The sequence below is a fragment of the Ipomoea triloba genome, chromosome 7, assembly GCF_003576645.1.
Source record: "Ipomoea triloba cultivar NCNSP0323 chromosome 7, ASM357664v1".
NCBI lineage: Eukaryota > Viridiplantae > Streptophyta > Magnoliopsida > Solanales > Convolvulaceae > Ipomoea > Ipomoea triloba.
The window spans coordinates 2,062,852-2,083,516 of record NC_044922.1 but is presented as its reverse complement, the minus strand read 5'-3'; the positions used below and the strand labels follow the sequence as shown (position 1 = coordinate 2,083,516).

The 20,665-nt window shown below is 33.3% G+C and overlaps 2 protein-coding genes across 2 annotated transcripts; both read left to right on the top strand.

Moving 5' to 3' along the window:
- Window positions 1–261: 261 nt before the first annotated feature.
- Window positions 262–927, top strand: LOC116025867. The gene has a single exon (XM_031267237.1). It carries the CDS (start codon window positions 486–488, stop codon window positions 801–803), a length of 318 nt encoding a protein of 105 aa, XP_031123097.1. The 5' UTR covers window positions 262–485; the 3' UTR covers window positions 804–927.
- Window positions 928–14,969: 14,042 nt separating this feature from the next.
- On the top strand, window positions 14,970–18,670 carry LOC116026023. The gene is made up of 7 exons (XM_031267463.1): window positions 14,970–15,543; window positions 15,757–15,843; window positions 15,952–16,209; window positions 16,825–16,989; window positions 17,096–17,149; window positions 17,247–17,393; window positions 17,730–18,670. The coding sequence occupies exons 1-7, from the start codon at window positions 15,355–15,357 to the stop codon at window positions 18,105–18,107; spliced, it is 1,278 nt and encodes a 425-aa protein (XP_031123323.1). The 5' UTR covers window positions 14,970–15,354; the 3' UTR covers window positions 18,108–18,670.
- The last annotated feature ends 1,995 nt before the right edge of the window (window positions 18,671–20,665 follow it).

Genomic DNA, 20,665 nt, shown 5'->3' with positions numbered 1-20,665 from the left:
AGTTAAATATATTTTTACTTGCACAACCTCAAAATTCATATCTCAGGTTTTTATTTTGTTTACTTCCTTTTTTAACTTGAAAAAATTAAAAAAAAAATTGCATTAATAATTTTTTAATTTTAATGATAAAAATTTGATTTGGTAAAGTAGTTCTAACTGATTATTTAATTCGCATTTATTTATAGAAATAAATAAATTCCACATGTCAGTCATAATTACCATCTACTAAAAAAGTTAGCGCAACTGCGTAACGAAATTTCTTTTCAATTTAATATTTGCTCGACTACTTTACTACCCTTCTTCTCTCGGTCAACCAGGCAAACATGGAAGACAGAACCTGGCACGGCACACAACGTGTTCGACGAAATGTCTGAGAGAAAAAATTCAACGCAGACCGCAAAAGCGACGGAAAAATCCAGCCAAATCTACAAAACTCGCAGCAACGAGCAGTAGTTTCAGGAAGGAGAAGAGAGAGGCGGCGAGAAATGCCGTTCAGCGGCGCATTTTTGGTGTCAGTGGCGACGGTTTCCGCCGAGATTTGGCAGCGCGTGGCGTGCTTGCCGGAACACATCCCCGGCGAGCAGTTATTGGATCTGGTCCTCTGTTTCCCCGCCCGAGAGCTGGGCCGTATGGCTATGCACCTCTGGGATTTCCTCTGCTTCTCGCCGCCGACGCCATATTACGGTATTACTTACGCTTACACCTCTTCCGATGACGACGATAGCGACTACGGGCGGCCTTATGCTGGCCTAGAGTACTACGACGACGACGACGACGATGAGGACTCGTCGAGCTCCGGTTGAGTCTCCGATCAATGGTGGTTTTTCTTGTAAAGTTTTATTATTATATGATGATTATATGAAAACCCTTTTGAATTGGTCTCTGTACTGTATATTATATATTATTATCTTCTTGTTTTTGTCTTTTCGTTTTGGTTGTTGTAATTTTCCTTCTGGAATTAGTTGTGTGTTTTAGGTGAAATTCTCAAAGAAAAAAAAATCTTTAAAAAAAAAATTGGTTAAACTGGTTGGTGGAACTACCACACACAATGTTTTACGAGTATTTTGCTTTTTAGGTGACTAGAGAGAATTTACAATTATTTTTTTTTTGAGTACTATTGAAACTCGCAATCACTCCACGAGAACACGAGAGTGTGCACGTTATAAATTTGCCTTATGATTTTAGGAGTAGTCGGCAGAGGATCACAATGAAGTAAACTAACCTGAATTGCTCGTAGCTGATCTGTTGTTAGAGAGTCGAACTTTTAATCTTGTGGTTACTAAGTTAATATGTCTTTTGCCTTGACTCGAGGAGTGTGTGTGACAGGTTGAGAAAGGGTGCCTATATATTGGTTGATTTAGGGATGGCAACGGGACTGGGCGGGACGGGGGACCTCGTCCCCAAAATCTCTCCCCATTTTCCGTTCCCACCCTGTTCCACGTCACCCGTCCCGACTAAGATTTTTCATGTGTCATTTGTTAACTATTGCAAAAGCAAACAATAAATAATAATAATAATAATAATAATAAATAATAAATAAATAAATAATGAAGTAACATGAAAAGTAAAGTGATTAACTATATTTAATTAGGTATTCTAACATACTTTTAAATATTCATTATGTGACATTTATAATGTATATATTATATTAATTTGTAGAGAAATTTAAGATAATATTATATAACTCCCCAATGCCACAATCTTGCAGATAATGTTATATTATCACAATTTCATATTACCTTTTAGAATGTAATCATATTATCTATAGGAATTGCACAATCTGTGAACATAATATCGCAAGTAAAATTACCATAATAGTATTTGAATAAATATATAATCTAAGTGAATCTCAATTAGTTCCATTCAAGAATAACTCTTTTAAATTCGTTGTTATATACACAAAACTATATATAAAATTTGTTAGAGTTTAATGCAATGATTCATATCTTTGATTTTTTTTCTTTTTGTTTACTTTATTTCATTTCCTTTTTAAAGTTTTCTTTTTGGTAATATACAATATAAATGCTATAGTCATGTAGATAATGCTGTACTTTTTATTTTATTTTATTTTTAAAATTTACCTCCTAATTTTTCAAAATAATAATAATAATAAAATGTTGTGAAAACGGATAAATCCTCTCATAATTTACAACTCAAAAATACAATAGAGTACATAGAAAGATACAAAATACAGAAAGAATCATTAATCGTCTTTTATTCATCCTTAAAATCAATATATACATCAAGAGTTTCAGTATAACTACAATACTAAAAAAGATGAATAGGTATCATCATAATATAATACCTATAATAATTTCGACATATATTTATTTACAACATAATAATAATGACAAAGTTGTCATTTGCTGTAGAATTTCAATTCCATGAACGGTGGATTAGGCCTATTTTAGTCCCAACTAGTTCTAAACCGATTAATGTTTACAACTTTGTGACCAACCAAAATTAGTTCAAGACTATTGAGTATATACAATATATAAACGTAAATGTGCAATCTAACTATCAACTTAGATTTTTAGTTGAGATAGAACACATATTTCAATTTAGTATAGAGACAATCCCATGCCAAAAGTTTGAACAAAAAATTACAGATAGCTCGATCAGTTTCCTCAATTTCTCTAAAGATTTTTCTTGTGATCCACTTAAGTCTCATATCACTAACTTATGTGGTGGTTGTTTATTATTAAAAGAAAAAGAAAAAACCTGTTATATATGCATTTAATAACATTTGTTTCCTCAAGAAGGTGGTGAACAAAAAGGAGTGACGCAGAAGTACTTGGGTCCTAGGTCGTCTGTTCTTGATTCCTGTCTCCTATCTTTTTGTCCTCTCCACCAAAGCATCAAAATTTTGATATTTCAATCTTTAAATGGCATTTTTTTTTTTTGTTACAAAAAAAACCCACAAACACTACTTAAAATTACGCACGGAGTAAATTCTATTATTGTGTAATAGTGCACAAATCACACAGAATGACATGAAAAATAAATCACACTAGAAAAATTATGCGTGACATGTTCAACCGGATAAATGTTGGTAAAAATTGAACTGATGACCTATTTGATCATCAGAATAGTGTTTTATAGTAATAGTCTTAAAGAAAATTTCAACTGACAGGATTACATCTTATAAAATTACATCAATTTGAACGGAAACACAACTTTTTTTTTTTAAAAAAAGGGAAGATTCATTTAACTAAAGTCTGAAAACAAAATATAACAGATAAAACAAAGATACGAAAATCACTCAATACAAACTGACATCGAACTAAAGCGTAACCTTTTTAACATGTCACTACTACATTCTTGTTATGTCATGAGAGTTCAACGGGTATTTTCCAACACGAAACTGATGAGTTTCGAAATTTGCATAGTGAAATGACAAAAATAACCCTAGTCAAGTCCAAATGTGAATGGACTGGGCCACGTTGGGCTCCAAATACTTTGAGAAAGGATACTTTTTTTTTTTGGTAAATCTTTGAGAAAGGATACTGTAATAACACTGTTTAGTTCATTTCATGTTTGGGCCATACTGTGGGCCTTGAACTTGTTAAGCTCAAACCTAAAGGAAATGCTTGGGCTGGTGGGCTCTATTAAAAATGAAGAACATTTGCTAATTTGAACTAAAATTAGTGCTAACAAAAAGTGCAATTGTTACACTATAGACCATAGTTCATATTGTATTGTGAACTTTAATATAAAAATTTGTAAATAAATAATTTGATAATTACGGACACATAATATGATAACTACAAGCCTACAAGTACAGAAATGATCAATTGTAGATAAAAAATCTGAATATTAATTTTGAACCAAGGTAAACTCTAGTCCAATATATATGATTTGCCTAAAAAGTGTGTTTAAGGAAATATGGGAGTTTCTAGTTGATGAGAAGCCTCTGCGGGTTCAATTTGTATCTCAATCATAGGAGTTTGGGTTTATATTAGATTTTTTGTGCGTAAAAGTGTACAGTATAAACTTATAAGTTTAGGATATAATTTGGCGAAGTTTGAAGATCTGATATATAAATAAAATTTGGAATGACATACATAGAGACCCACCATTCACTGGAGCGATATGTTCCATTGGTGGCCCCACCATTTCATATGTGACAAATATAAAATTTTATAGAAAATTGTTGTGCTGCACTTAACATTCTTGTAATTTTGTTTTGTACTTTATAAAATTGTTTTTCCCCTTCTCTCTTTGTATTGACACAGAGCCTAATGTGCGATGGACCTGATCGAGAATGTGTTGTAAAAATTGAACTCGTAACCTTCAAGTAAAAGAATAATGCTACATTTACTTGTCCACCATCTTCAAATATCATTTTTTACTATACTCAATAGTGTCAATATCAGCATCTCAATTAACACAGTAAAAATCTCAAAAAGTCTAACACCATATAACACCTAACACTCTTAACACCAAAAACTCTTAACCGATATGGTGACTTTTTATTAACACCTAACATTAAATATTGTGCACGGATGCAATGTCAATGCCTAAATGATTGACCTTTTGTCCATTTCAAAATTCAAACTATGCATAGTAGTACACCATACCAAACCTTATTTATTCTTCATTCTTAAGTAAATGTAATAGGTAGTACTTTTTAAAGCTTATATTTCGTAACGTATAATCTGAGTGTCAAAATTCGGATTGATTCAAAAAAAATAAAAATTAAGTGTTGGAATTAGATAAACTTTATTTCAATTGACCTTGACTCAATCAAACTTTGTTCGAGCTCACCATGAATATAATCTTTTTTTTTTTTTTACTTTCACACAAAAATTATAATAATAAACATTTTATAACCCAATTTTATTACAACATAATATTATATTTCAATTATGACCATTTATAATACACACACTCAGTTAAATTCGTGAATTCTTAAATACAATATTCAAATATTCAAATTCGACTCAATTCGTTACTCAAGCTTAAACTCAACTCAATAATAGATGAGTAAAATTTAAATATTTATTGAATCGAGCTCAATTAGCTCAGAGTAACTTGACTCACTTGTAACCATGTATTCATTCTCCTTTGATTTTCTATATTGAATTTTGTGTATTTAAATGGTAGAAGTAAAATATCTTAGATTTTGGCAAATTTTTTTATATTTGGAAGTAATATATTAATTCTCACAATTCTAAGCTTTTGATTACACCATATACAACAAGAACTCAAGAAGTGAATGTTAGCCTTGACGACACTACTACAGAAAACACATTTAACGTCGCCTAAATAACGTTGGTTTTTTAAAAAACCGACGTCAAATATTTACGACGTCGGTTTTACTAAACAACCGACGTTAAATAATTTTTAAAAAATTACGATAACTATACGACGTCGATTATTCTAAAGAACCGACGTCGTATTGTTATGTACGACGTCGGTTTGTTTCAAACCGACGTCGTACATATTTTATTTTTTTTTTTATTTTTTTAAAATATAAAACGAGGTCGGTTCTTCTAAAGAACCGACGTCGTTTTTTTTTTTTTAAAAAAAACAAACGGCGTCGGTTGTAGCTACAACCGACGCCGTAGAGCTTTTATAAAGTACCGTTCGCACAGCAGATTTTCAGATCTGCGTTTTTCTTTCTATCACTTTTCGTTCTTCTTCTTCGACTAAGGACCGCAGCCACCGGCCGGACTTCCATCCTCGCACAGCCACCGGCCGACGCACCTCCACCGCCGCTCCTCCACCGCCGCAGCTGCACCGCCCACCGCACCTCCACCGAGCCTCGCCACTGCACAAGCGACCGCCCTTCGCCAACGCCGCCCCGCACGGCCACCGCCTCCCCGCCCAGCCACTGCCGGCCCGCCCAGCCACCGCCCAGCTGCCGCTACCAGCCACCGCCCCTGCCCGTGACTCCGCCGGCGGTAAGCTTCGTTTTTTTTTTTTTTTTTTTTTCGAATTTCGAATTATTTTTTGATACATTATGAATTTTAGAAATTGTTATATATTTTAGGAATAATAATGCATATTAGGGCTTATAAATTAATAATTTCGGATTTTAAGAAATTATTGTCCATTTTAGGAATAATAATGCATATTAGGGCTTATAAATTAATAATTTCGGATTTTAAGAAATTATTGTCTATTTTAGGAATTATAATGCATATTAGGGCTTATAAATTAATAATTTCGGATTTTAAGAAATTATTGTCTATTTTAGGAATTATTTATAGTATATTTCGAATTTTAGAAATTATATTGTATTTTAGGGCTTATAAATTAATAATTTTGAATTTTATGAAATTATTGTGTATTTTAGGCTTTATAAATTAATAATTTTGAATTTTAAGAAATTGTTGTGTACTTTAGAAATTATTTATAATATATTTCGAATTTTAAGAATTATAATGTATTTTAGGGCTTAAAAATTAATAATTATGAATTTTAAGAAATTTTTGTGTACTTTAGGAATTATTTATAATATATTTGGAATTGTAGAAATTATAATGTATTTTAGGGCTTATAAATTAATAATTTCGAAATTTATGAAATGAATGTTAATATACTTTGATATTTAGGAATTATTGTTAATGTTGTTTAAATTAATAATGTTTATTGTATTTTAGTATTTTAATAAATTGTAAATTATTTTGAGATTGTTTAGAATAGTATTTTTATAAAATAATATCAATTTACTATACTAATTTACAAATAATACTTGTAGGTAATTAGTTAGATTCGAGATTTGTTTACGGACGTGGATAACTCTGTGGTGAGGTAAGATTTTTTCCTATTTTTATTTATGCTTTGGCTTTATATATTGCATCCGGTGATTAGCCACACCGTGGTCTATGTTCATTTATGTTTTGGCTTTATATATTGCATCCGGTGATTTGCCACACCGTGGTCTATGTTTATTTATGTTTTGACTTTATATATTGCATCCGGTGATTAGTCACACCGTGGTCTATGTTCATTTATACTTTGGCTTTATATATTGCATCCGGTGAGATTTATGTTAAATACTTGTTGTTTATTAGTGTTATTGAATTGTGAGATTTATGTTGAATATTCAAATCTTTTATTAGTTATTGTAGTATACTTTATTAGTTTGATAAGTTGTGATGTTTATTAGCTTTGATTAATTGAGAACTTTATTAGTTTGATCAATAGTGAATTATAAATGTTAATTTGTTACACAGGTTCTGAAACTTATGTGTGAATTGGAAATATACTGTACAGGTTTTAGGCAGATTCGTAAAATATTTTTAATATTTAAAAATAATAATAAACGACGTCGGTTATTTCATATTAACCGACGTCGTTTATTATTTTTTAATTTTTTTTTAAATAAACGACGTCGGTTTTTTCAAAAAACCGATGTCGTTTATTTATTTTAAAAAATAAAAAATACATACGGCGTCGGTTTTTACAACCGACGCCGTATCATTTATATACAACATCGGCCAGATCAACGTCGATTTTTAACCGACGTTAAAAGTGCTAAAAAACCGACGTTAAAGGTGTTTTCTGTAGTAGTGCGAGTAGCTCAAGTGGTTCGTTGTCCATTCGACATTTAGTATTGCTTTTAGCAGTAAAGTGGATATTTGAACCACATTGGAAAACTGGGGAGTCGTTGAGTGATTTTGGCCAATCAGTGATGGTGATAACCTCTTGTGTGCATAAGTGTACATGCGGTGAGAGAATCTAGAATCACTTGGCAACTTAAAATTTATCTCCTTCATCATGAGCTTTGGTGTAAATTTATGATATAATCTGGTGAAGTTGAGAAATCCATGTTATCAACAAATAAGAATAAAAATAAATGTTTAAAGTTTATAGATTTCTATCGGATGCAATAGAAACATTGTCCCTCTTGCACCTAGTACAACCTCAAAACTTTTATTTTTACCGGCAATTAGAACCTTACCTTTCCTTTTTTGTGTGTTTTTTTTAAATGATATTAATTTAGATAAAAAGTCATGCATTTGAAGATACACAAGAAACGAACAACGTGCAACAAACACTTTTGTTATTATGTGATAAGAAATAAATGGCAGTGCATTAAACATTTTTGTCACTATGCGATAAGAAACAAATGACAAACGGTGCATTAATTATTACTCCGTATTTTTTTGTTACTGTGATAACAAATAAATGACAAACGGCACAATAATCATTTTTTGTTACTACGTGATAGGAAACAAATAACATGCAATAAACATTTTTTGTTACTATGTAATGATTTCCATAAGTTATGAAACGTGAAGGTTAAATTACAATATTATTCCAATCTTTTTCATTTTTAATGTAGTTTAAATATGTGATATGCTCTAATATTATTTTTCAAAATCAAATGATTACCGTTGATTTTACGGTCACGAGGTAGCCCAACAGCATGCCAACACAATCGTAAAATAAAGAAAAATATTATAAAGTAGTAAAAAGCAACGGGATAGAGTAATTGCTCTTGCATAAAAATTAGACCCAATTACAATGTGACCACATGGGGTATCTATACAAGAATAATGAGCCTTTGAAAGGAAAGCACGAAAAACTTAAAAAATCAAACTTAGGAAGGTTGCCTAAATTGCCAGAACCGCCATAACTGTTGCATAATATAGAATAGGAAAGTACACCACCAAATCTGAGAAAGGTCCTTAATGAATCTTACTTCACCGACTCTAAGTGCCGCACTCGGTCGGGCACCACAATCAGACTGCCTACACCAAGTGGATCGGTAGGATACCATACCCGGTCCATCTACCGGTCAAGGCGGTCGAGTTGCAGGCTCCTGGTAGCGGGGCGCTTCAGACTGGGTACCCTACTCGAGGGTATCCATCACTTACCATTACCCAAAAGTTATAAATAGTAGCAAATACACAATTTTTATTCATTATACTTGCATTGCAATCAACACCATGTTTCAATGGCAGGACGTTGGGTTCTCTTCGAACCTCCGCCCAACAAATTTCTTAGCTATTGATTGATTTATTATTTTTGGAGGGGAGGGAAGGAGAGTGAGGTTAACTTCAAAGTAATTAGATGGATTTTATATTTAATTTTATAAATGTGTCATTTTTAGTCCAGATAACCAATTCAATACTTGATAGTAGTTGAAAGAATAAAGTTGAAATTGTTTGACTTCTTAGAATCCAATTCTCACAACCTAGCTAAACTTTTCAATGGGACACATTGATCCACAAATGATACTTTACAATGATTAATTCTGTGTATTAAATTTTTTATATTAAATATGTTATCATTTAATGCAATTTATTTAATTAATTTATAATAGAGTTGCTCAAAGCCTCAAATAATATACAAATAATCAAAAAATACAAAGTAAGAGTCATTAACTAATGCATATATGAGCGATGTTTAACTCAACACACAATATTAAGTAGTGGTTGAGAATTTCCCTAATCACTCAAAACAATAATACAACAGTTATTTAATATAAAAAATTTGTATACTATTTTTCTTATAAAATTTTATTTTATTATATTTGTACATATAAAAAATCAGAAATTAAACTCATAACATTTTGAAAACTATAGACTGATACAATTCGACCATAAATCTTGGTCATTTTCCTTTGTAAAATTACTTGAATGCAAACTTTCCTAGTTCACTTTCTTTATGTTGTTCTATAAATCAAAAGATTGCATTTATTGAAGAGAGATGAACATAAATTTCATATGTACTATTTATGGGTCACTTTAACTTTTTTTTTTTTTTTTTTGTGTGTGGTTATTTTCTTATAATTTTGAAAATTATTAATAACTTTAATCTAATCTCGTCAATTGAACAAGATATATATAACAAAACTTGAGTAGCAAAGAACATGAGTAGCAAATAATAAAATGTAAATAACCTATAAATAATATTTGTTTGAAAGAAACTCACAATCCCTACATAGGCCTGTGCGATGAGTATATTTTTTTCCAGTGTAATAGCCTGCAAACTATATTGAAGAGGCTAGTAAATTATATTGTGAAGACTCTATGGGACGGGCTCGACCGAAATAGTATTAGCAAAAATTGAATTAATGACCTTTTGATACGAAAATAATGTTTCAATTATTCGATCATATTCCCTTCTAGAAGTATAAATAAATTTTACATTGTATCCCATGCTATTACTCATCAACGCATTAACTAACGGCTAAATATATGGTTGTTCTATTTGCTTTACAAGCAGATAATGCATTTGTGGGGCAAAAAGTTTGAACCCCCCAAAAGAAAAATCATTATTCACTTTGTTACAAATATTTCAATTATTATAAGCATGAAAGAAGACTTTTTGCTAAAATTATATGCTTTTCTTTACTCTTTAAAATTCCTTTTCCTCAAATAATTTACCATCTTTTCAGAAAGTGATACCATACATTATTTATATGGTTTATATAACACTTTAATTTATCAGTAATATAATGTACAATGGATAAATTAATGATAATTAAGTATTTGTAATTGTTTCAAGGTAAAATGAGAAATTTTAGTGCAATGGATGAAAATGTCATGTGCTTTGTAAAATTGTACTTTGTACTTTACAAATTGTACTATTTTCCCCTGTATACCTCTAGCAAAACACAATATATAACTTTTAAATCACATGGCATTGTAAAATTCTGCATACATATGATATCTCAATCACTACGAGACTAATTTATATTTAATAATTAGTACGAGTCATGCAATTGAACTTTTACTTAGAATAAAGTTAAGCTTAATTTAGACTTCTTTACCATAATTTAATGTATCCTTTATAAAAGTTGAGTCTTCAACTTTCATAATTATTATATAGTCTAAAATATAGTATAGGCAAAATAGTCCTAGCTCATTGCTCCGACTAGCATCCCTTGGTTGAGGAGGAAAAAAGAATATGAATAATGTAATTGATATATATATATATATATATATATATATATATATATATATTAAAATAAAAAATTATATTGTATTATTGTACTAGTAACATTTATAGTCAAAATTGTAATAAACCTCTGAGTTGAAAATGTAGCATGGACCTACACTACTGCATGGAAACATGTCCCCATATCAATATTATCTAAGACAATAAATGGCCCATGCAGCTCTGGCAAAATACCATTTAGCCCCACAGCTCCATGAGTGACATGACCAAAAGATGACAACCCTAGAGAGCCCTCATTTCCTCTCTCTAGCCACTAGTAGTGTGTACATATTTCGTATATACATGTATTCATGTCCGTATACACCTTAATATATACGGCCATACATACGCATTACGAGTAGAGATGACAATGTAGCCGGGAATACAGAACGAGGAGGAGAATGATACATCTCAGCATCTCCCCTCACCAGCCCTATACCTCTAACAAAACACAATGTACAACTTGAAAAATTCATTTTGTATGTAATAAACTATCAACTAATAACTAATTTACCCTTGAAGGGGTGGTTCGAGTCTCAATGTAGACGATATTGACTCTTTGTGTTTCAGTAAGTTGAGAAAGTAATTATGAACTGATACAGCATTGTAACAAAATCAATATTACTCATAAAATAACTAATTTACCAAACATCTTTCTACAATCAATTAATGATATCAACTAGTTAAACTCACTAGCTTAATCAGCAAACCGCTAATATTTACTAAACATCCCATCATATTTTTGTTGAAAATCCGTATTCCGTAGATGTTAACCACCAGGGTAGAAAGTACAAGGAGTGGGGCCCCAAAAATCCAAATAATGTCCCGTGCTGACTCATCCATAGGATTCTCCTTTGCTTCATTTATTTGCCCTAAGATTTTGCATCGCCAGAGATTCCTCGTGACTGGCGTCCGGCCGACGGACGTGCACGTGTATGGCCGCGGGCGCTGACGCCGTTAGCCCAGACGTTAATGATGACCACATGCAGTCTCACGGACGGGAGATTTTACTGGTCAAAGGGTAATTACGGGAGTAAAAAGTTGAAGAAATTGCTTCGGAATAGTTTGAATAGTCAATTACGGAGTAATTAACATTTTTTAGATTAGAGTTCTTTTTTTTTTTGAACAAATTTTTTTTAGATTAGAGTTAACATTCATATGTGTTCCTCCGAATATAGTAATTTTGTCACGTTTAATCTTAAAATTTTAAATTAATCACACATGATCATTTGACTTTTAAATTGTTATATTAACCCAATCTGATCCGTGAGACGAGTCTCAAACAAGTGTAACAAAAAAAATTGAAGAAACCAACCAATTATGTTGAATACGACTGCTCCATAGTAAATAGTGATGCCTTCCGACAACCTTTTACAGTGAATGTAATAACTATTCTTTTGGTGTCGAAAAGACTTTACCATTTATTAAGGGAAAAAAAAAATCTCCTCTTACTGTGTTTTTGGTAAACCTTGTTCCTGTGTAATAGCTTGCGAACTATTCAAAAAAGTAAACTATACTATAAAAATTTTGTGTGAAAAGTTTAATCGGGAAAATATTAATAAAAATTAAACTCACGATTTTTTAGTACGTTAATCATGTTCTATCTACTTAATTATTTTTTTGAGCTAAAGATTTAAAATTTGACCAAGGTAGTGAGGTAGTCCAACAACTTAGGACTTCGTAAAATCACAGCTCACAATCATACATAATTAAAATACAATATTTTGGGTACAGTTCAGAGCTCTATGCCCCCCTTGTTCTTCTAATCCTATTTTTTTGTCAAATTGTTTGGCAAACCTTGTCGTTTAAGTATGTTACAAGTCTGTCCAGATTATAAAATGAACAACCTTATTATTTCAAAATATTCTTTTTTAGGAACTTGAATCTTTACTAATTTTGACATTGGCTTGTAGTAAAATAATATATATACTCAGTGTGTTTGGTTGATAGGTTTACACATCAGGAATGATAATCATCAAAATCATATATAGTTGGTGTTTGGTTGACAGCTTTTTAAAACACAATTATGAGATCTGATTACCCTTCAATTAAAAACTTCATTTCCGAATTAAAAATGAGTATCATTCAATTTTATTAGTATTCTGGATGTCATTATATTATGTTGATTGGATTAGTTCTTTAATGGGAATAAATGTTTGGTTACGTATGACCCTATAATGAGAATAAATGTTTTAAAAATTCATTATCATTACAAAGCATTTGATTTAATTTCAGTTCTGATTCTGATTCCATTATGAGAACCAAACACACCCTCAGTATATTTGACTACAATCTGATTAGAATATTTGACTAATACGAAAATCATGTTTTACATACTCGGTTACCCCTTTCGAACTCTTAAATTAGTTTCTTTAAGAACATTGAACTTGGTTGGTTTGATGAATCTGAACTGATAATAATAAAATGTCGAATCTTGTTCTTAACGAACTATAATTACATGTTGAATCTTGGTCTTAACTAACTATAATTACATGTTGAATCTTTGGTGTTAACTAACTATAATTACATGTGGAATCTTGGTCTTAACTAACAACTAACAATATAATTGCTTGGAATACTTTTACTGGTCAAATTATTACAGGTCATTTTTTATTTTATTCAATCATTCATTCACATTGCCTTGCCAGTAAACGCCTATTTATTGAATAAAAAACTTGAACTTTCATAATGACTTCAATTTATATTATAAATTTTTTGGAAGTATTTATATAAATTTTAAACTCTAAACTTAAATGTTATTCACTGCTATTGTTTTAGTTCAGGACTCTATGAATCATCTATTATAACTGTAGAGAAAATAAAAGGAAAATAAGAAAGAAGTTTATTCATTTTCATTGGGAAAAAAATATATTTTTTAATAGAGTTCCACTGGAAAAAATAATTAGAATGACTAAAGGTATCCAAAATACGATAGTTTGGAGTGTCAAAGGACAAAAACAATTGTCTAGGACTAAATTTGGAAATGATGGAAATGACACAAAAACAAGGGATCTCCGCTATAATTAACTCATTCGGAAAATAATAAAATAAAAACTGAAAAGATGGAAAATACTCTTGCCTAAAATTATATTTCACTTAAAAATTCATTGGAAGGTTCAAAATTGTCCAAAATATGATAGTCTAGGTGTTAAATGACGAAAACAATAGTTTGAGACTAAATTTAAAATTGCTATTAAAGACAATAGACCTCTGCTGGAATTAATTCTTTTAACTCGTATAAATGTAATAACTGGTAATACTTATTAGTTTTAAGTAATTGATAAATGCATAGCTAATACAATTATAGGTTAGTGTACCCTTTTTGTAAAAGTTAAAGTTTACAAGTGTGATTGAGCTGAATTTAAATTAGTTTTACAGTGGCGGGATATCGAATATCGTACCCCAACAAAAGTTTGTAATTATTAAAGAAAAAAATACATATAGATAGTTAGCATGATGAGCTACGTGATAAATTATAACAAAGATGTTGTAGATTAGTTGAAACACATTGTAAAGTTTATCACTTTTATTAACTTACGAGGCATGATGAGTTTCGTGATAAAATATAACAAAAATGTTATAGGTTAATTGAGACATATCTTGAGATTAATTTTTTTTAGTGCTACTGATTATGTTATAATATTGTATTTGTTTATAATTACTTTCTCAATCTACTGAATCGCAAAGAGTGAATTGAGAGTCATATACTCATATGGTGCACCTAGACCACTTATGTCTCCACCAAAAAAAAAAATAAAAATAGCGCCAATTATTTACGTGCTGAAAAGAAGACTTACCAAAAACGAGGAACGGTAGGAAAGTTTGAAAACCCAAGGGGCAAAACGGGAAATACACGTCACTCAATGTGGGCCCACGCCAAGATACAAAGAGATCAAGTGGAGAGGATTCCATTTTCTATTTTTCTCCACTCCTCCGCTGTCGCCTCAGAGTCTACCCTTTTTTCTCCTTCCTTTTCTACCCTTCCCTCGTGTTCAAAAGCTAATCCATAAAGAATATTTAACAAAAAAATTAAAAAGAGAGAGAGAGAGAGAGAAACGTCTGATTATAGAAAGAGAAAGAGACAGACACATCTCTGCATTTTTATTGGATTTTTCGAAGAACCAGAAAAGTTGAACTATAGAGGAGAGATAGAGAGAGAGAGAGAGAGACGTCTGATATTATCACTTCTTCACTCTCATTCCCATGAGAAAGTGAGAAACGTTAATTTGTGCTTTGTTCTTTCTTGATTTGAGGTGGTCGCGGGTGCGTAGGATAAGCAGTGGGGTGCGCAGGATAATACCCCTTGCAGCTTTAATCTGTGGAGCTGACTGACGACAGAGTGCGCCGTGCTGAGCTTTAAACTGCGCCGGGAAGTTTCATAGTGCCTTAGTTGAGCTTGAGGGAGTGTTTATTTGCCTTGATTTTTTTGTAGTTCGAAACTCAGGGGAGTGTTTAATGGTGGGTGCTGCGCATTTTAGCGGTGGGCAGTGGAATGCAGTGGGAATAGCTTTGTTCTTGCTGTATTTCTGCGGTGGTCTCATCTCTCTATCTTGCGCCGGCCGGCCGCCGGCGGAATCCCGGCAGGAGCTTCAGGTTCATAAGCACCTCAAGAGACTAAACAAAGCTCCTGTCAAAAGCATTCAGGTATTATTTTCTTGCTTTAATCTCATTTTGAGTTGAAAAAAGTTCTGCTTTGTTTTTGTTTTGGTTAAAGAATACTTTCAGACTTTCTTTTAACCATATGTATTTTGGTTCTACTAATATTTTGTTTCTTCTATTTTTACCATTTTTCTAAAGAAAATGGATAGAGCTTAGCAAAAATTTAAACTTTTTTAATTTGGTTGTAATAATGGACAGAGCCCAGATGGAGACATCATTGACTGTGTACACATCTCCAAGCAGCCAGCTTTTGATCACCCATTCCTCAAAGACCACAAAATCCAGGTTCATTCACCTCTCATTTTAGCTTCATTCTTGCATTCTTGGTTGTTCATTCCATTATTCTGAGTTTCTGATAGTTGTGCTGGTGTTTTGTTCTCTGAAAATGGTTAGATGAGGCCAAACTACCACCCAGAAGGGGTGTTTGATGTGGAGAAAGAGTCTGTGGGGACTAAAGAAAGAACAAACCCTATCCATCAGTTGTGGCATATGAATGGGAAGTGCCCTGAGGACACCATTCCTGTGAGGAGAACAAAGAGAGAGGATGTGTTGAGGGCAAGCTCTGTGAAGAAGTATGGGAAGAAGAAGCATAAGAGCATTGCTAAGCCCAGGGGCACAGATCCTGACCTTGTCAATGAAAGTGGCCATCAGGTAGTTTTGCAACTAATGTAGTGTATATTCTTAGTTTTAGTATCAAGCGTTACCGTTATGTTAAAAGTTAAAAGTTATAGCTAGTAGCGAAGATGTAACTTTATTGGCTGGTGCTTCCTAGGCCCTAGCCATATAGTGCTAGACTTGATCTTTCACGGGCCTCCGCCCAACAATTCTCCCAGCACATGCCAGTCTTAACGGTAGAGCTATAGCTAGTAGCGAATGCGCAACTTTATTTACTTATACAACCACATTTTCAAGAGGGAGGGTGCTGGATTTGGCACTTCAGGCCCCCACACGACAATCTCCTAGCCACCTGGTGCTGGACTTGGCCTTTCACCACCCTTTGCCCAACACATAGTATTGAACGTGTTTTGTGATTCACTTGTGTCGGTGTTGTTTACTTGTGTATGTGTGACAACTGACTTGTTGCAACAATATAGTATGTTCATAGTACTAAACATGTTTTGTGATTCACTTGTGGTGTTGTGACAACTGACTTGCTGCAACAATATATAGTATTGTTCATAGTACTGAACATGTTCTGTGATTCGCTTGTGGTGTTGTTGAGCTTGGGTGGTTGTTCTAATTTTGGTCGGTTTTTTGGATGGCCAGCACGCAATAGCTTATGTCGAGGGTGAGAGGTACTATGGAGCAAAGGCCACGATCAACGTTTGGGAGCCCAAAATACAGCGTACAAACGAATTCAGCTTGTCCCAAATCTGGATACTAGGTGGTTCTTTTGGCCAAGATCTTAACAGCATTGAAGCAGGATGGCAGGTATAATATTACCCGCCAACCTTATAATTTTAAAATTAACCGCACCAAACATTGAATTATTAGCTTCTTTATTTTGAGCCTAACGACACAACTGTTCCAATCTCAGGTCAGCCCGGACCTGTATGGTGACAACAACACGCGGCTGTTCACTTACTGGACTGTAAGTAAACCGATTTACTGGCACGAGTAATTTTTGTTTACTTCAATTGTTTTACCATTGATAAAATTGTACTAATGGCTCTTAAAACCTCTTGCAGAGCGATGCATATCAGGCCACGGGCTGCTACAACCTTCTGTGCTCGGGCTTCATTCAAGTCAACAGTGAAATTGCAATGGGGGCAAGCATATCTCCCGTGTCTGCCTACAGAAATTCACAGTACGATATCAGTATTCTTATCTGGAAGGTAAAAAAAACGAAGATTTACATTCTCTAGAGTTCAGTAAAATAGTTGCAATTACCTTATAGGCAGACTGTTGATTTAATCAAATGTGACTGTATTTACTGCACTGTGAATCATAAGTCATAACCACCCTGGAATCCTTAAAAAGTCTGTAGATTAGTTGAAATACCTTAGCAGATCAGAATGTTTATTTAACCAAATAACCGAGATGCAGAAAGTGGTTTTACACTTTTACTGCACTTCTGAATCATTATTTGTGTCTTTAGTGTCTGAAACCCTTAAAAGCCATTGAAAATCACACTTCCACTTTGATGAAACCGCGTTTCTTTAACAATGTAGGATCCGAAAGAAGGGAACTGGTGGATGCAGTTTGGGAACGACTACGTTCTTGGCTACTGGCCCTCGTTCTTGTTCTCGTACTTGGCAGACAGCGCGTCGATGATAGAGTGGGGCGGGGAGGTGGTGAACTCGCAGCCAGACGGGAAGCACACCAACACGCAAATGGGGAGTGGGCATTTCCCCGAGGAAGGGTTCGGGAAGGCGGGTTATTTTAGGAACATACAAGTAGTTGACAGCTCAAACAACCTTAAATCCCCCAAAGGCCTTGGCACCTTCACAGAGCAGTCCAACTGCTATGATGTCCAGACAGGCAGCAATGGGGATTGGGGCCATTTCTTCTACTTTGGAGGCCCCGGGAGGAACTCGAATTGCCCGTGAAAGTCGACGAAAAGTACAGAAATATCCCCATCAAATGCTCACATCTCAACCAATATGTACCATTCAGTCTAGTCTAGCTAATACCCTTTTCTCTTTTGGCTTGAGTTTTAGTGGTTAATGTGAACATGTTCTTCTCCCTCCGGGCAAACGAAAAGAGTTAACACCCTCGGGCCTCGGGTAATGACTGCGGGTTTCCTCGTTATTCAGATTAGGCCTCGGGTAGTGACTGCCGGTTTTTCTGGTTATTCAGAAGAAGAGGGTGAACATGTTCTTGTAGTGTGTGTGAAGTTTTGACCTTTCTGCTTCTTTTGTGCTTTGAAAGGTTTTTCTACCTGTAAGTCAATGGTGGGTGGTGAAGTGGCCAAGTTTCTTGAAAGCTCAAAGAAAGTGGCCAAAGTCATATTTCTTTGTATTTTTTTTTTTTTTTGGGGGTTGTAAAAAGTACTCCATTCTTGGGAGTATTTTGTTTACTATAATGGATGGAAGATGCCCTTTGGTGTATGTAAAGTTGTGGTGCATATTGTATCTGCCTTTCAAATCACATAATTATCTTAGATTCACAAGATCACATGATTATAATTCAATGGTTTTATTATTATTATTATTATTATTATTATTATTATTATTAATACACTTTTTTTGGCATGTGACAAGGGAAATGTCCATTATCCGAGAATGTGCATCGAATAAATCCTACTCATGCATAATAGTTCGTAAATTATACAAGAGAGGTAAATCCTATATGACATAATTGACCAAGAGGATGTTAGCAATAATCAAATTTGTGATCTTTAAGTATGAGAATCATGTTCTTCTAACATGGTTACCCTTTCAGAACATTATTACATACTTTTTTTTGGTGACGTGAAAAACTCACAACTATTACTTGAAGGTGTGCAAAGAGTAAATGTCACATTGTGACCTTAGACAGTAAAAGACCACAAAGAAATAAACCAACCTAGATTATTTATAGCTGACGAACTTAAAGCAAGAAAGCTAATAAATTATTTTCATTAAGAGAAAAACTTAAAACTTTATGGTTACCAAATTAACATACGACCGGCTTGGATAGGGTTATCCAATTATTACATAAATTTTTTAACACTTTGGATGGTAACTTAGTGGTGCCAGGCTGGGTTTTAAGTAATTTTACCCTTTCTAGTGGTGTGTTTGGTCTTGGGTCAAGAACTGTGCATGTATTGATAATGGAAAATGGGATGGGATCTCCCAGCAGTGTCATGTGAGTGGAAGACACAAAGCTTTTATTACATTTGGACCATACCTTCATTTATTTTATTTTATTTTATTCTTTTTGGGGGGAAAAGGCAAACCCCACCTACACCACCATGTTATGCTGTCCCAAAATTAAAGATTTTTGGATTCCATATGAATGTGATGATTTTTTCTATTTAAAAGAGCATGTGGAGGTGCCCCTTTGGACCTTTATGTGATTTTTTATTTTTTATTTTTTTGGAAAAATGAGTTATAAAGTTTCATTTATACTCCCAGCCATGCAGATTCATGTAATTGAGTTAACATTCTAATATTATGTTTGAATAAATGTGGTGAATATATTAAGTTTGGTCCAAACCATCAAGGACCAATGCAGAAAAGTTGGAAAGAAAAACTTGAGAATTTATAATAAGCATTTATTTCGTCTTTAAGTGATCTTTCTTTCCAAAAGATTGAATCCTCAATCTCAAATTAAAGGTCACGTCTTGACCCGATAGAGTATCTAAGAGGGCTAGACCTCTACTTACTCTCACACTGCCAATGGTGATTGGTGAAACTCAACTGATCTTTCTTTTCAAATTTCATCCCTGTGACCAATTGAGCTACCATGCGAGCAGTCTCTAAGTGATCTTGATACGGAGTTTGGATGTGAATGACCTTATCTTGTGACCAATGATGGAAGGTGATAGTTTGATCTCGTGAAGGACGAAATGACTTGAAGACAAGAAGGGATAAGAGTGTGCACTATGTAAACTCTAAATTGTAACCCTAACTAGCAAAGAACCGCGAGGTAAACCAACATAGGTTGTTCATAGCTTATCAACTTAAATCAAGAAAATCAATAGAGCGTTCCCATTGAGAGTCGAACTTGTAACTTTGTATTGGAAAACGCGCAAGTGACTGCAACCATTACTCGAGAGTATGTCCCACAGCCCGACTACGAAGATGTTGGCAAGAATCATTCTCCATCTATTCTGCCATTTCTTCCGGCTTCCTAAATCTATTTTTAATATTTGTATGGGAAGTTAATTGTTGTGCCATCTTATGCAGTAAATTAATGTTGAGGCCGGTCTCGAGGAAGACGAAATTTATAGTTCGTGTAAACATTTTTGAAACGACAAACCAAGTCAATTGTGTCGATGTCTTGTGTCTCGTATCAACGATACTTGGAAGCATCGAATCACTTCTTTAAGGTAATAAGAACCTATGTGAGACAAAATTAGTTGATGTTATTTATGGATCTTTTGAGTCGAATTTTGTGTATGATCATAAAATGATATTTAAGTAGTCATTTAGAGGTTTTATTTTGAGTGGATTAATTTTGT

Excerpts from the sequence above, each read along its gene's own strand:
- LOC116025867 (XM_031267237.1), top strand. The coding sequence starts at position 486 with ATGCCGTTCAGCGGCGCATTTTTGGTGTCAGTGGCGACGGTTTCCGCC.
- LOC116026023 (XM_031267463.1), top strand. The coding sequence starts at position 15,355 with ATGGTGGGTGCTGCGCATTTTAGCGGTGGGCAGTGGAATGCAGTGGGA. Across the intron at positions 15,544-15,756 it reads CTCCTGTCAAAAGCATTCAG|AGCCCAGATGGAGACATCAT; the intron begins GTATTATTTTCT and ends AATAATGGACAG. Across the intron at positions 16,990-17,095 it reads GCATTGAAGCAGGATGGCAG|GTCAGCCCGGACCTGTATGG; the intron begins GTATAATATTAC and ends TTCCAATCTCAG.